The 18,010-nt window shown below is 33.0% G+C and overlaps 1 protein-coding gene across 1 annotated transcript; it reads left to right on the forward strand.

Annotated features, from left to right (window-relative positions):
• Positions 1-118: 118 nt before the first annotated feature.
• On the forward strand, positions 119-17,823 carry LOC143076785 (bacterial dynamin-like protein). The gene is made up of 4 exons (XM_076252661.1): positions 119-302; positions 4,741-5,027; positions 13,956-14,096; positions 17,448-17,823. The coding sequence occupies exons 1-4, from the start codon at positions 140-142 to the stop codon at positions 17,706-17,708; spliced, it is 852 nt and encodes a 283-aa protein (XP_076108776.1). The 5' UTR covers positions 119-139; the 3' UTR covers positions 17,709-17,823.
• The last annotated feature ends 187 nt before the right edge of the window (positions 17,824-18,010 follow it).

Genomic DNA, 18,010 nt, shown 5'->3' on the forward strand with positions numbered 1-18,010 from the left:
GTTGACCATATCCATGAAATATGAATAAAATGTACCAATTATTAAAGATTGACTGAAAAGATGAAATATAATTATATTGGTTTTATTTGTGTATTTAAGTGGCAGCGTAAAGAAAACTTCTCCAGAAGAAGACGTTGAAATGTTACGAGTGATATTTGAATTAGTAGAAAACATGATTAAGTCTGAGGAATATGATAAAGATCTTCAAGCTGAACTAGCAGCAGCATTTCCAAACTATTTGAATGTATTGCAAACGTCAAAACGTGATCTTTTGAGAAATGATTGCGGAATAGTTGTTACTGGTATGTATAATACAACAAAATACAATAAGATACATTTGGTTATACAACTGTATCATTGTATATTATTTTATTTAACACGAAGCACACAGAAAGCCGTGCCAAATCTGTGATTGAATTGAAGAGTAATGTCCAAAATGTAGATTAATACATTATGTATCATGTAGGAATGCAATCTCCTTTATAATTATTACCTGATGATGATCAAAATGAATTTTAACTTTTTACTGTTCAGAATATTAACAATACATTACAATCTGTTTCATCATTATCAAGAACAGAACTGCCCCGAGAACACAGTTATTTCGTAGTGCATTTCCTCTAGACAATAAATTCAAATAATAAAATCGCACCTGCTCTAACTCAAAAAGAGTTTTACAGTGTAGTGTACTACTGTTGGGACAAATAATATCAAAATTATAGAAAATTCTACCAGCTCTGACTCAAAATATTGAAAATTCTGTGTTCAAGGGGCCAAAAATTCAGTTTGACAGCTTCAGACACAATAATTTTTTTACCTTTTCAACTGGACCAAATCAATTAATTAACATGTAATTTCATCACCATACTTAATATTTCATGCATAAAGTATTAGGAAATAGATTTGGAAATTATATTAAAAAAATGCAGGTTTTACACTGTTCACACTAGGAACTATATTCGAAGACAAGGAAAACCAAAGGGACGATAACTATGTTCTTGGACCATCTCACTGATGATCTTTACATATTCTTATATACTTAATCACCTAAGGTAAATGTAATAAACAGAAAAAATAACTGTTACCGTATCACATTCAGATTGTTTGCCCATTTTGATGTTTTATCAATATCTAAACTGACAGGTATGACTTTTAGTCAATTTGTCTAAAGATATACATGAAAATATTCATAGGCAATATGCATCAAATCATTCCTGGAAAACATAGCAAAAAAGTTATCTATATTTTGCATTTTTGTTTGTTACAGTTACATGTAATCTTGCATGCAATAAGTTCAATTTGATTGACACAGCATTTACGTGTAAAATTGATTTGAATATTAAAAAAAAAGGATGCTTGCCAATGAGTCCACTAGTCAACATATATCAAAATCGTTGATGTAAGAAACTATAGGTCACCATATAGTGTAAAAGGTACAACACTCATAATGTTAAGAAATTATGATATTCTTCGAAATATGAAAATGTAAAATAATGAATACAATAAAACTAACGGAATGTAGAACTATAATCATGTCATACATTAAAGCCATTCAAGGATGCATGTCATAAACATCAGTTTATTTGATGATGTCTTACCTTATTGATACAACGCAACAAACCAAAGTGTTGGTGAAATATGAATTCTATTAAAAAACTAATCCTTTAAAGCTTTGCTATGGCTGTGAAACGTAGATTAAGTGTTGCTTTGCTTTAGACTTCGTCTTATGATAATTCAATATAGTGTACAACATAAAAAAGATGTCATATTATAGCCAATTAGACAACTAACACTTCAATAGGAACCGAATAACGTCATTAACAACAATAGGTCATCGTACAGCATTTACCGATGAACAAAACCCATTACGCAATATAAGCTTTAAAAGTGCTAGAAATGACAAATGTAAAACAGTTGAAACAGGAAAGCTAAACTCATGACATTTGTACAAACCAATAACCGAAAAATAAATGTAACAGCAACAAACGACAGCCACTGAAATTCAGGCTCTTGACTTATTGACATCAATTTTATCAGCAATCAAAGCCAGGCTTCAAAGTTATTGTGAAACTGCTTATTCTGAAGATGAATCAGATGTGGATACTATAAACTTACAAAAATCTTATAGAGTACATACTATCTAAGACTCTTTCATCGTGCAATAATATTAAAACATTTGACTTTTCTACACTTTACATAAGTATTCCACGTTCCTAACTAAAAGGCAAATTTGCAGAGTTGGTACTGCGTTGTTTCTTGAAAAAAGAATGCCAAACGTTGGTTCGAGTATCTAGCCTAGAGAAAGGTACATCCTACTTCAAATTGGTAAAAAACAAACAACACTCAAATTCAAACAAACAATTCTCTGAAACTGCTTTTATCAAGATGCTTGATGTCTTGATTGACAACATATATGTGTTAAGTTAGATGACTTCCCATGGGAACAAAATGTGTCCCTCTACTTGCCGACTTATTCTTTTATTCTTATGAGGCTGACTTCGTACAACATCTTCTTAGTAAGAAAGAAAAGAAGTTAGAATCTTCTATCTTTACTTTCCGCTTTATTGATGATGTTTGGTTACTATGTTGGACTCATCTATCCCAACCGAACAAGAGATAACGAATACAACAGAGAAAGATAAGTCTGCCTCATATCATTAATACTGAAATCTAGAAATTGACCGTTAGGGTCGTTTAAAAAAAATGATTCCCAGATGTTATCTTTCAATTTCTATGTAGCAACATATCAGCCGCGCCTACATAAGGAGTATATTATATCTCCCATCTGATACGATATTCCCGACCTTGTATTTCCTAACAAGATTTCCTTGATAGATGATTGCTGATCACAAGAAAGCTATTACTCCAAGAGATTAAATGATGAAGTTGAAACGTTTACGGACGCAAACAAGAGTTGGTTGATCGTTTCGGAATATCTGTTTCACAGATGACAGCAGATATGTTCCTAATGTCGGTACCAAATTAAACTTTTCACCGGGTTTGTAATGACATGACCAACACGACTGGTGCAACATGTGGAGCACGAGCTGCTGAACTTGCAGGAACACATAAGTTTTACGGGGGACGTATTGCTTAGTCATTAGTTTTATATGTTGTGTCTTGTGTACTATTGATTTTCTGTTTGTCTTCTTTTTTATCCATGGCGTTGTCATTTGAAATTGAAATCCAGGGATCTTGGAATACTTAAATGGGCGTAGAACTGTATGAGATGACGGAAATTTAACAGAAAAGCCAACAATTATACTAATTTAAAAAATAAGAAGTTGTGGTACAATTGCCGATGAGACCACTCTCCAAAATAGATCGAACGAAATAGCAGTTTACAGCAATCAACTCAAAACTTCAGAACCAGCTATCAAAGTCCCAAACTGAAAATAATAAAACAATTTTAAGGGAGAAAACTAAGAGAGAAAACTAAACAGATACAGTTAAGTCGGCTTCATATCTTGAATTACATCTAGACATTGACAATGAGGGTCGGTTGAAAACAAAACTTTACGACAAAAGAGATGATTTCAGCTTTCCAATTGTGAACTTTCCATTTCTAAGTAGCAACATTCCAGCAGCACCTGCATACGGGGTATATATCTCCCAATTGATACGATATTCCCGTGCTTGCATTTTCTATCATGATTTTCTTGATAGAGGGTTACTGCTCACAAGGAAGCTATTAAACCAATAGTTCCAAATAGTGAAGTTGAAATCATGCCTTCGTAAATTTTACGGACGCCATCACGAGTTGGTTGACCGTTATGGAATAACCGTTTCACAAATGATATCGGATATGTTCCTTACGTCGTAACTACAATCCCCTTCCCTTTCATGAATGTGACCTACCGAATTAGACTATTTACCGGATTTGTAATCACATAAGCAACACGACGGGTGCCACATGTGGAGCAGGATCTGCTTACCCTTCCGGAGCACCTGAGATCACCCCTAGTTTTTGGTGGGGTTCGTGTTGTTTATTCTTTAGTTTTCTATGTTGTGTCATGTGAACTATTGTTTTTCTGTTTGTCTTTTTCATTTTTAGCCATCGCGTTGTCAGTTTGTTTTAGATTTATGAGTTTGACTGTCCCTTTGGTATCTTTCGTCCCTCTTTTAATAGTCTAATCTCATTTGAAATAATAAACGAAAAAACAAATACAGCAAAAAATGAAAGCAACTGAATTACAGGGTGCTGACCTGGGACATGCAAATAAAAAATGTGGCGAGATTGAACAGGCCAACACTTCCTTTCCCTCTCCGAAAAAAAGTCGCACAGGGCAAAGTGTTTTTAAAATTTATCTCGACTTTCATTTGTTATGTAATGATAGATTTATTAATATTGAAATAGGACATACACATGGAATGATAAAGAAACTTATACACATATGAGTTTGTCAATATCTGAATTCTATATATATATAGTTATTTTTGCGCCTTTATTCGTTAAACAAGTCACTGATGAGCAATATGCTGACGAACCCCGTACTTTCCATTAATTGTGTACTAGTTTGTTTTTAAAAGTTTGTTTCTCTACACCAAAATATTAAGAGTAGTTAAGTAATGAATTGAAAAAAATATGATAACATAATACAAGGAATAGAACTACTTTTTAATGCACCGAAACAGAGTAAGATGTACACTAGAATAATCATTTAAGATATAGAAGATCAGTCGCAAGCATTTTGAATGTGAAAAGGAAAACAAATATTTTTTTTTCAAAATTTCAATTAGGAGAAACAAGTGCAGGCAAAACTTCAGTAATAAACAAGATTATTGGTCGGACGGGTTTTGCAACTAGCAATACAGCAGCAACAGGAAAGGTCTGCAGAATCAGAAATTCAGACGATATGCAAATCAAAGCCTACACATATGATGAAAAATTGATAAAAGATGAACAAGTCAATGATTTTAAAGAATTCAAATATGTCATGAAGACACTAACAGATCTCAAAAGAATTCCAGAAGAATTGAAGGATGTGTTTTATGTAGACGCATACCTTCCTGTTCCACTTCTACAGGTAATTTAAATCAATGAAAAAAACTATATTTGACACTGTAGACCTTATATGAGTTTGACTATTATATTTGCGTCCTCTATAGTCACGATAGTCATACAGCTCTTCGGTTAGTATGCCCCTTAGCTCTGAAATGTTCGTCTTTGAGCATTTCTAATTATAGGTAAATCCAGAAAGCGAATTCAATTCATGACTTTTATAAAATGCTGTTTTTCAACTTTTTGTATTATTATCATCAATATAATCTTATATCTATTAAACCGTCTTTGTTTCAAAGACAACATCTAAAATTATAATAACCTATTAGTCACCTTTCGTCATTAACATAAAACACTGATTAGTGACGAGTGAAATGAAAACTGGACAAGAATAACCATATTAGCAATGTTTATTTATATAAATTACCAAAATCATCCATGTCGCTATACAAGCTAGTGGATTGCAAAACATGATTGCCCGTACTGAATGTTACCACGCACAGTATAATTGGAATACTGATTTGTGTATCAGAATGTGTCACAACGGTAGGATATTCCATATAAAACACAAGTCCATTACCTGGTATAAAAGTTATGATGATAAATAACGTCAGTACGCAGTGTACATGTATCGTTACTCGTAACGATCCAGCGACCTCGTGGGGAAAATCGTTGATTACTTTTCAGACGTTTTATATATAACTATATATATAGTTACTCTAGATATCAGTACAACAATGTTAAATCGCCAAATTTGCGGAAACAAATATACCTAAATATCCATAGTAAAGGATCGTTAGGTGCACTCACAGTAATTTTATGATTAGTACGTCCAAACAAGTGATAACTCTACAACAGATCTATCATGCAATTGGATCACCAGTAAAGGTGAATTATGGCTGAAAACACATATTTTATATGTAATTTCTTTAAATATCAGCATAACAATGTTTAATCTGCAAATTTGTGTAAGCAAATTTGAGTTTTTCCCTCGACGGGATTCGAACGTGCTTGATGTTCTTAAAAAAAGGACGTAAGTTACCAGAGGGACATTCGAACTAATAGGTCAAAAATAAACTGACAACGCGGTTAATCTTTAGAGGTCATATCGATAATGAATTAGATTACCTCTAGACTAAAATGCATACACAATGATGCTATATATATACTATATATATATAGATATATAAGTACGTCTGAGTCAGTGACAACTCTACAACAGATGTATCCATCGGATCGCCATCAATGATGGTGATACATGGCTGTGTACATAATGTATATACAACTCGTCTAAACATCAACCCGCATGGGTTCGAATCCCGGCGAGGGAAGAACCAAAAATTTGCGAAAGCAAATTTACAGATCTAACATTGTTGGGTTGATGTTTAGACGAGTTGTATATATATCTATATATATATATATATATATATATATATAGTGTCTAAAAATAGCAACTACAACATTCAATCTATCTAGGTGTGGATCAGTTTGTAAATAAACTGATGCAGTTACTAAATTAAATTATATAAGTGTCTAAGAATGTAACTTTAACACACTAATGAATGTTATAAAATTAGTTGCTATATTTTATATATTATTCACGCAATATGCGCAATATTTCGCTAAACAAATTAGCTTCATCGGGCGTGTGCATCTATCTAGGTGAAATTGGATGCATGACAAAAAATATCTTTGTAGCTTGACGTTTTTGTGTAAAAGTTTAACATATTGATTGATGGGGTATATAAAAAACATATTTTTGCCGTTTATTGTACATAACAATTTTTAAATCTAAACAAATAGTTGTTTTAGTTAAATAGAATGACATTCATGATTTATTCCTTTGGTTTTGGGTAGAACTGTTTTTCATCCCTCTCATTAAGTCCATCAGGTTCAAGAGTACGTAGCTAATGCATCCAGAACCTTTCTCTCTGTTTTCTCCTTTCGGAGTCCCAATTTTGATTTACCTCAATTATTTGAAAGGTGATATATTCAAAAGTATGTCCTGTTCTTAAGAGGTGTCTCGTAATTGGACAGTTTCTTCCTTTTGTATAGAACGACCGGTGATTGTTAAGTCTGATGTTGAATGTAGTTTCTGTTTCACCAACATACTGCAGCTTGCAAGTTCCACAAGTAAGAATATAAATACTATTTTCCGTTTTGCAATTAGATGTAACATAGATGTTGTATCGCTGCTTTGTTACTGTGCTGCTGAAAGAGTGGTCAGTGTTGGCGGCTTTAGAGCACTTACAATTGCTTCTACCGCATTGTTTGTAACACCCAAATTTAGAAGTTTCTTGTTTCTTTACTTTTGATGTCACAAGTATGTCTTTGAAATTTTTGGGTCTGCGATAGGCAATAACAGGAGGTGATGGAAAAATTTCTTTTAAGGAAGAGTCATTTTCGATAAGACGCCAGTGCTTTCGGATAGTAGATGAAATATTTGTCAAATCGGGATGGAAGGTTACAACAAACGGAATACTATCTGCACGGGTCGTCTTATCTTTGTATTCCATGAGGATAGCTCGATCTTTTCAGCTGTGTTTTTAGTTGTCCCAAACGATAGTTAAGTTTGGATTCCGAGGAGCAAATTCGCTTTAGTCTGATGGCTTGACTGTAAGGTATACTCCTGGAGCAGTGTTTCGGGTGACAACTTTTTGGAGAAAGGAACTGGTGTTTATCAGTTTTCTTTGTGTGAAGATCAGTTGTCAAGACCCCGTTTTTTACAAATGTGGTGGTGTCGAGAAAAGCAATTTTCTCGCTTGAAAATTCAGATGTAAATTTAATTGACTGATTACAATGATCTAGGAAATCTTGCAAATGTTCTGCAGTATCGTTCCATTTCATGTCAATATCATCAATAAAACGGAGCCATGACAAGGGTTTGTATGGCACACTCAAAAGGATGCGTTCTTCGAGATCCCCCATAAAAATGTTGGCAAAAGAAGGTGCCATTTTTGTTCCCATACTAGTTCCGTCAATCTGTAAAAAGTGCTTGTCGTTGAAAATGAAGTTGTTATTTTCAAGCACTAGCTTGAGCAATTGAACTAGACAGTCAGTTTGGGGATGTTTATCCTTTCGAGTATTCCATACTTTTTCACACGCGGCAATTCCTTCATCTTTTGAAATATTTGTGTATAAAGAACACACATCCATTGAAACCAAAATTGTGTTGTTAGGTAAAGGACTTAAGGAATTCATTTTCTTCAAATAGTCAGTCGTATCTTGAATATGAGATGGTAGTTGTTTAACATGTGGTCTGAGGTGGTAATCAACAAATTCTGAAATTTTTTCGGTGGGATGGCCATTAGCTGATACTATAGGTCTCCCTGGGATCCCTTCTTTGTGGAGTTTTGGAAGTAAGTAAAATCGACCGGCTGTGCACGTTTCGTCTGGGCGTAGATAATCGTACGTATCGTCATCAATTTGTTTATCTTTATTCATTTCTGAGAGGACGTCATTAATTTTTTTGCTGATTTCTTTGGTTGGATCACATGTTAGTTCTTTATAAAATTTAGCGTTTGAGAGTTGACGATTTCCTTCTTCGATGTAGTCTACCTTGTTCATCAGTACAACGGCACTTCCTTTGTCAGCTTGTTTGATAACAATTTCGTCACGGTCTTTTAAGTTTATCATGGCTTGACTTTCTGACTTTGAAATATTTCTGACTTGTTTACCACTAATTGAAGATCTGACTTCAGCTTTGACTGACGTAATGAATGATTCCAAATTGTCGTTTTTGCTTTTAGGGGGATTCCATTTACTTTTCTTTTTAAATTTTGGAATGCATATGTCTCCTTCATCACTCTCATAATCAGATTCATTCATTCCGGCTTCTTTTAAATTTTTCTTCTGTTGTCTATTGAAATGTTCTTTCAACCGAAGACGCCTGGCAAATGCTTCTACATCTGTCTCAAGTTGTAAATTGTTGACGGTTGCTGGAGCTGGACAGAAATTAAGGCCTTTACTCAATAGTTTTTCTTCAGAGGTAGTTAGTTCTATTGATGACAGATTGACAACTAACTTATCTTGAACTGTGTGTTTCTGTTTTTTAAAACGTCTTTTCCTCGGTTGTTTTGATTTACTATCTTTTAACAAGTTTAAAATTTGATCTTCTTCAAAAACGGAACTTTGTTGGTTTAAACGGTCTCGTTTGAACTTTTTATTTTGTTTAGCTTTGAAGTTTTGTTTCTCTATTCTTTAAATGTCGGTTAGTCTTCTTTGAATTACGTCCATGTCTTCTGGAATAACAGACAGAGATGGTTTTATCTACGTTTCATTTAATTCCGAACTAATTTGTTTGTAGCCGTAGATAGAAAAGGAGAGTAAGAGTTGAAGAAGTCGGAATGAACAATTGAATAAAATATCGTCCCAACGTTTCATAAATCTGCTGGACTTTACACCCGGTGTTTGAGGCGTCAATTTGATATTTAAACCTTTTGGTATGGTGTTGTTATCTATGTACGATTTAAGATTAGAAGCATGATGTTCAAGCTGTATTTTCTTTTTCGTTAAACTTCTTAATTTATTAAAATATGTTTTGTTTTCCATGATCTTGCAAGGAAATAGATATGAACAGATTGCACAAAATAAGATGTGTAATGCGTGTTGCCTGTGAAAATAGTATATAGTGTCTAAAAATAGCAACAATCAACATTCAATCTATCTAGGTGTGGATCAGTTTGTAAATAAACTGATGCAGGTACTAAATTAAATTATATAAGTGTCTAAGAATGTAACTTTAACACACTAATGAGTGTTATAAAATTAGTTGCTATATTTTATATATTATTCACGCAATATTTCGCTAAACAAATTAGCTTCATCGGGTGTGTGCATCTATCTAGGTGAAATCGGATGTATGACAAAAAATATCTTTGTAGCTTGACGTTTTTGTGTAAAAGTTTAACATATTGATTGATGGGGTATATAAAAAACATATTTTTGCCGTTTATTGTACATAACAATTTTTAGAAGAAGGAAATCGTCAACTCTCAAACGCTAAATTTTATAAAGAATTAACATGTGATCCAACCAAAGAAATCAGCAAAAACATTAATGACGTCCTCTCAGAAATGAATAAAGATAAACAAATTGATGACGATACGTACGATTATCTACGCCCAGACGAAACGTGCACAGCCGGTCGATTTTAGTTACCTCCAAAACTCCACAAAGAAAGGATCCCAGGGAGACCTATATATCAGCTCATGGCCATCCCACCGAAAAATTTTCAGAATTTGTTGATTACCACCTCAGACCACATGTTAAACAACTACCATCTCATATTCAAGATACGACTGACTATTTGAAGAAAATGAATTCCTTAAGTCCTTTACCTAACAACACAATTTTGGTTTCAATGGATGTTTGTTCTTTATACACAAATATTCCAAAAGATGAAGGAATTGCCGCGTGTGAAAAAGTATGGAATACTCGAAAGGATAAACATCCCCAAACTGACTGTCTAGTTCAATTGCTCAAGCTAGTGCTTGAAAATAACAACTTTATTTTCAACGACAAGCACTTTTTACAGATTGACGGAACTAGTATGGGAACAAAAATGGCACCTTCTTTTGCCAACATTTTTATGGGGGATCTCGAAGAACGCATCCTTTTGAGTGTGCCATACAAACCCTTGTCATGGCTCCGTTTTATTGATGATATTGACATGAAATGGAACGATACTGCAGAACATTTGCAAGATTTCCTAGATCATTGTAATCAGTTAATTAAATTTACATCTGAATTGTCAAGCGAGAAAATTGCTTTTCTCGACACCACCACATTTGTAAAAAACGGGGTCATGACAACTGATCTTCACACAAAGAAAACTGATAAACACCAGTTCCTTTCTCCAAAAAGTTGTCACCCGAAACACTGCTCCAGGAGTATACCTTACAGTCAAGCCATCAGACTAAAGCGAATTTGCTCCTCGGAATCCAAACTTAACTATCGTTTGGGACAACTTTAAACAGAGCTGAAATCAAGAGGATATAAAACCAAAAACATCACAGATGCTTTTGATAAAGCCCAAGAAAAAGATCGAGCTAGCCTCATGGAATACAAAGATAAGACGACCCGTGCAGATAGAATTCCGTTTGTTCTAACCTTCCATCCCGATTTGACAAATATTTCATCTACTATTCGAAAGCACTGACGTCTTATCGAAAATGACTCTTCCTTAAAAGAAATTTTCCATCACCTCCTGTTATTGCCTATCACAGACCCAAAAATCTCAAAGACATACTTGTGACATCAAAAGTAAAGAAACAAGAAACTTCTAAATTTGCGTGTTACAAACAATGCGGTAGAAGCAATTGTAAGTGCTGTTAAGCCGCCAACACTGACCACTCTTTCAGCAGCACAGTAACAAAGCAGCGATACAACATCTATGTTACATCTAATTGCAAAACGGAAAATAGTATTTATATTCTTACTTGTGGAACTTGCAAGCTGCAGTATGTTGGTGAAACAGAAACTACATTCAACATCAGACTTAACAATCACCGGTCGTTCTATACAAAAGGAAGAAACTGTCCAATTACGAGACACCTCTTAAGAACAGGACATACTTTTGAATATATCACCTTTCAAATAATTGAGGTAAATCAAAATTGGGACTCCGAAAGGAGAAAACAGAGAGAAAGGTTCTGGATGCATCAGCTACGTACTCTTGAACCTGATGGACTTAATGAGAGGGATGAAAAACAGTTCTACCCAAAACCAAAGGAATAAATCATGAATGTCATTCTATTTAACTAAAACAACTATTTGTTTAGATTTAAAAAATTTTATGTACAATAAACGGCAAAAATATGTTTTTTATATACCCCATCAATCAATATGGTGGCAGAAACCAGTTATTTTACAATAAATCTTTAGAATTTCATGGATTTATGATTTTATTTTCTTGAAAATTCATTCAAGCTTATATACAAATAAAATGTATGGTTTCAAGGAACTAAGATGTGTGCGTGCTTATGTTAATATATAGAAAACCTATAAATTTGGGTGTCTGTCCAGCATGGAAATTTAAAAATTTATAAATGCATTGCAAATAAGGCAAAAAATGTGATGCTCTGATACCAATCTAATCCTCACCTGCAAAATCCTGCTAAAAGCCGACCAGAATTTTAGCCAAAATTCAAGAGAGAAAGGATATTCAGTGAATTAGAACCTTGTCCGAACCTATCCTTACCATCAAAATCTCAAGATATTTTTGTTTACATAAAACTGAATTTTTCCCCCACTGTGATTGGATGCCGTCAAGTGAGGAGACCACAATTTTGACATCTGATTGGACTTATATGTGAAGGAAATCCCCAACCTGTGTATGCAACTACTTACTTGTGTAGTACAATAGCCTAGAATTTACATTCATTTATTTTTTCAGTCCACATGATGCAATTATATACCTCAATACTTAACTATAACAAACTTTCTGCGTGGGACACATGTTCTGGTACACCAAAACTGGTACCTGCCACCTATGTTAAACTTTTACACAAAAACGTCAAGCTACAAAGATATTTTTTGTCATGCATCCGATTTCACCTAGATAGATGCACACGCCCGATGAAGCTAATTTGTTTAGCGAAATATTGCGTGAATAATATATAAAATATAACAACTAATTTTATAACACTCATTAGTGTGTTAAAGTTACATTCTTAGACACTTATATAATTTAATTTAGTAACTGCATCAGTTTATTTACAAACTGATCCACACCTAGATAGATTGAGTGTTGATTGTTGCTATTTTTAGACACTATATCTATATATATAAATCCGATGGACAAGGTATAATTTGCAGTTGTCACTACACATAGGCAGAGATATACATATATAAATTTACAGTGATTGTATGCTTCTAAAAATAGATTAGCATCCTGTAATTATACTGAAGAGATGAGTAGATGATCATTTCTGTACACTAAAAAGAATACTTCGTGTATATTGTATCAGAGATCCTTGTTTAATTCCTACGACAAGGTAACACCTCCCGAAACGAAAGCTTATTTTTATAAGCTAGAGTTAGAGGAGGGGATAAGGTCTCTGCGCAATGCTAGGCGGTGTTGTCGTAGAAGTTAGAAATAAAAAGTACAGGTTCCAGCCCCGGCGCCGGGGAGGAAGTTACGAATCAAATCTACTCTAACATCGTTAGGTTGATTTTCTAGGCACTTTATATATATATATTATATATATATCATCATTGTGTATGCATTTTAGTCTAGAGGTAATCTAATTTATTATCGATATGACCTCTAAAGATTAACCGCGTTGTCAGTTTATTTTTGTCCTTTTTAAAGAATATCAAGCACGTTCGAATCCCGTCGAGGGAAAAACTCAAATTTGCTTACACAAATTTGCAGATTAAACATTATTATGCTGATATTTAAAGAAATTACATATAAAAAATGTGTTTTCAGCCATAATTCACCTTTACTGGTGATCCATTTGCATGATAGATCTGTTGTAGAGTTATCACTTGTTTGGACGTACTAATCATAAAATTACTGTGAGTGCACCTAACGATCCTTTACTATGGATCTTTAGGCATATTTGTTTCCGCAAATTTGGCGATTTAACATTGTTGTACTGATATCTAGAGTAACTATATATATAGTTATATATAAAACGTCTGGATAGTAGTCAACGATTTTCCCCACGAGGTTGCTGGATCGTTACGAGTAACGATACATGTACACAATAAATAAATTATATAAACGCCTAAAAAAGTGTACACAACAACTCCAAATACAAAAAAGGGAACTATAAATGTAATTATTTATAAATATTTCGGATAACAGATTTTCCGCAGTGAGATTCTGATGTTACAGTTATATATATATACATCTTTGCTGACAAATTTTGCCTTTTTTATTGATATATATTCATTCGTATAGCCATGTTTTTATTGGTAGTTTTATGTTTTCTCTTTGTTACAGGGTAATGTGATTTTAGTTGACACTCCGGGAATAGGAGAATCGGATGAGTTAGATAGCATCTTATTAGAATTTTTACCTCATGCCGTGTCTTTTCTGTTCATAATAGATGCAAGTCACTCTGGAGGAGTTGATAAAGATAGGGTAAGATGCATGGAACTTTTTCATACGATACTCATGATCATACACTCTGGATAAAGTTCGACATATGCAACTACATGTATTCCAGTCATACGTACGTTCGATAACTCTGCATGTTACTGGTTTTATTAAAACAATGTAAAATTTACTGATTACCCTTATGATGATTAGAATTTGAAAACATATAGATATTTCACCTCAGTTACCATCCATTCGAGGTTTTCTTTTATTGTTATGTTATGATATACAATAATTTCATTAAAAACTCTACAACACTAAACTTCATGTACATAAGGTCTTTTCAAAATCGTGATTCGGTGCCATGTTTGTGTTCTTTGATCACGTGGATGACTTGATATCTCCTTAATTTAGCTATGTTCTTAGGCATTCTTGAAGTGACAATAACTTGACATTTTTAATTGCAATATCAACAGTGAAATAAAATAGAATTATTTGCGTGGATAAAATTAGTGTCGAACATCGTCTACACGTTAGAAATTTATTTGGTCGGGTCGCCATTTTTTACGTAACTCCGAAATTTTATCGAAACAAAAACCATGTTTGATTCTATGTTGCTTTAAGGTTTTTCAGGGGTATAGAACACAAAAATGACAGAATTTTCTTATATTTTTCCAAAATGAAGATTTTACTTTTTGAAATTTTGGATCCTTAACGCTCTTCAACTTTGTACTTGTTTGGCTTTATAAATATTTTGATATGAGCGTCACTGATGAGTCTTATGTAGACGAAATGCGCGTATGGCATTCTAAATTACTAAATTATAATCCTGGTACCTTTGATAACTATTTACTATGCTTATTTTCATTAAAATTATAAAAAGTATGGGTCATCGCGCTAATTTGCAAGGTACGAGTCGTTCATCATTGCCAAAGTTTGATTAGATTGTTCATGGAACAACACATAATTGTGCATGTTGAGCATAAATTAAAATCTATGAGACAGAATTTCGAAGTAAAATATGTGAAGATAGGTTTTATAATTCATTTCAAGAAAATAAAAAATGTCACCGAACTTGTTTTCTTGCTTCAAGTTAAATATGAAAATTTCCCTGTATGTCCAGTATAAATTTTGTACGAAAAGAGTTATCTCCCCTTAAATAGCTCATTTGAAAAATTAATTCTTAAAGCACAAATATTTGGTATTTGTTAAAACATTTTCGATAATGCAAACGGATGTATTTAACGTTTAATCGATTTTCATCGTAAAAATGTAACAAAATATAATAGGCCAAAGCTGTCAATGTAAACTGCATGGTCAATGCATATAAATTTTTAAGACACGCTTAAATAAATATTTCAACTTATACATTTTGATTATTATCTTAAACGAATACATGTCGTGTCGTTGTTTACTTCCATCAGCAGTTACCATTTTCAAAATATTGCTAACGAAATCGCTATAAACCCGATTTTCTACATTTGGAAGTGCCTGTACCAAGTCAGAATATGACCGTTGTTGTCCATTGATTTGAGGGCTTTGAGGTGTTTTGTCATTTGATAAGGGACTTTCAGTATAGAATTTTCCTCAGATTTTTTCTTTTTAGTAACAATAAATAAGAACCAATTGCAATTCTATCGAGATTTCAGGAAGATGTCCACGGAGGCTGTGTGGATACGTCATCTCAATTTTCAAACTTATTTTGAAGCAAAATTTTTTATATTTGAACTGAATCTTAGAACATTTTTTATTTTAAAAGTGAAAAGACATACTATAACATGCGGGTAGGAAGGTAAAATACACAATGTTATCTATGTACATGTACCCCATAAACTTTCATTGAAAATCAATTGGCCATTAATGATATACAACTAAGTGTAAAAGTCATTAGATATCCGCGATAGTAGTATATGAGTTTTTTTTTATATATTAATGATATATGTATATTTTTTATACTGAACAATATCATAGATACTATCAAAGTTGACGGTTTGCAAGTTCATCCAGCTAATATGCGTTTACTTATTTGGGTTCTTTATTATGGGTGTACTTCAAAATGCAAAATCTAATAAGCTGCAGAATAATAAAGACAAAAGACTGACTGGCATACTACATCCATTGTATTGTATTTATTGCGATTGTTTTGGGTGATACATTTTGTACTTGATTCAACTCAGGAAAAACATCATGCCACAGATTAAGATCTTAAAATCTTAACTCCTACATTCGAAGCTTTTTTTTAAATCCTGACCAAATGTTACAAACTAAACAGGTACAATAATTAATTTCGGGAAATGTCGCAGGTTTCCATCCTATTATTGATGCATTAGCCAGGTGTTATCATAATACTATAAATGATTTTATTGCCAATTCCGTTGAAAACGAATAGCCTAGCTATTTGGTTAGAAATTTCGTATGCTTGCAATAAAGTTCGATACCAGAACTTTATCCTTGATAGTTGTTCTAACAGATGATCTATCTGCTCACCTATAACCTCCAAATTATCTATTATTTGTGCTGTACTGAAAAACTAACATTTTCTAAAAGTAAGATCACAAAAATACTGAAGGCCGAGGAAAATTCAAATGGAAAGTCCCTAATCTACTTGCAAAATCAAATGACAAAACACATCGAACGAATGAACAACTGTCATTTTCCTGACCTTGTACAGGAATTTGCAAATGTAGAAAATGGTGGATTGAACCTGGTTTTATAGCTACGCGGCCTCTCATTTGTATGACAGTTGCATCAAATTCCGTTATTTTTACAACCATGCGTGAACAAAACAGACATAATCGGTTAAGTAGTCAAAATATGGTTACAGCAGTCATCTCTATGTTACAATCTCAAAACAAACATTTACAAAAAGGCACGAGTGGCAGTAATGATTTTATTATTTGGTAATTTAAAAATCTAAAGTTCACGAACAGAGAAATTAATATTTAGCTAGATATCATTTATATTTCATTTGTTTAGATAAACCAATTTCATACATTACTAGCTAAATCATGCATGTTCATAGTTGTGAATATGTTAAAACTGGATAGTTCTATCTTTAATATTTAGCAAATCGCAAGAAATGCATAATAAGCATTGAAGCTTTCCGATATAAACATTTCATTTATTTTAATAACATAATACAGGTATTATGTCTGTAAATGATGCTTAAGTAATTTCTGGTCTTTTGTTGTGTTTTCTTTTGAAACGCATGCAGACGAAATGAAATTTGGTATATCACAACTTGAATTTTGTTCTTTATGGCTTAAGAAGTTTCTAGATTGTACGTCTTTTTAAGACTTATTTTATATACTAAGGATAAATACTATATAGAATTTATATGTTACATCACTGCTTCATACCACTCAATATAACAGTTTCGTTAGTATTACTTTTCAGCTGATGAGAATTCTGAGGAATGTCATGGATAATCGTTCAAAGATGCCCTGTTTTAATCCAGAAGATGTTATGTTTTTAACAAACAAGTGGGACATCATAGAGCCGAAGGAATATTCATCAACAGACGAGGAAGACAATACAGAAATAGAGAACCAGCATGCCGAAACGTTTCGTTCCATCAATATGAAACTAAAGATGGGATGGCCACATATCAATCCGAAAAATATTTTTCGAATAAGCATTAGACAGGCAGATGAATAACTTATTCAATAATTCAAATATGAAAAAATGTTCATTGAGTGACCGGAAAACTAATCACGTAGTAAACGAATTAGTGAATAGTGTTGTACGGTCACGATTTGAATATTTTTCGAATTCTTAATTCTTTGATTACTTGTTATATTCATAACTGTGAACTTTTAAATGAAAATACAATAGAAAATGAATACTAAAGCTTTTCCTTTGCATTTTTAATTGTATTGATGCAATGTCATAAACACAATTAAACATTGTATAACGTCAGAGAAGTGAAACTATCTGTATTTTTTTACTTGAAAAAAAAA

The sequence above is a fragment of the Mytilus galloprovincialis genome, chromosome 5 (assembly GCF_965363235.1).
Source record: "Mytilus galloprovincialis chromosome 5, xbMytGall1.hap1.1, whole genome shotgun sequence".
Taxonomy (NCBI): Eukaryota; Metazoa; Mollusca; class Bivalvia; order Mytilida; family Mytilidae; genus Mytilus; species Mytilus galloprovincialis.

Coding starts and splice junctions, on each gene's coding strand:
- LOC143076785 (XM_076252661.1), top strand. CDS start 140: ATGTTACGAGTGATATTTGAATTAGTAGAAAACATGATTAAGTCTGAG. Junction 303..4,740: donor TTGCGGAATAGTTGTTACTG/GTATGTATAATA, acceptor AATTTCAATTAG/GAGAAACAAGTGCAGGCAAA. Junction 5,028..13,955: donor TTCCTGTTCCACTTCTACAG/GTAATTTAAATC, acceptor TCTTTGTTACAG/GGTAATGTGATTTTAGTTGA.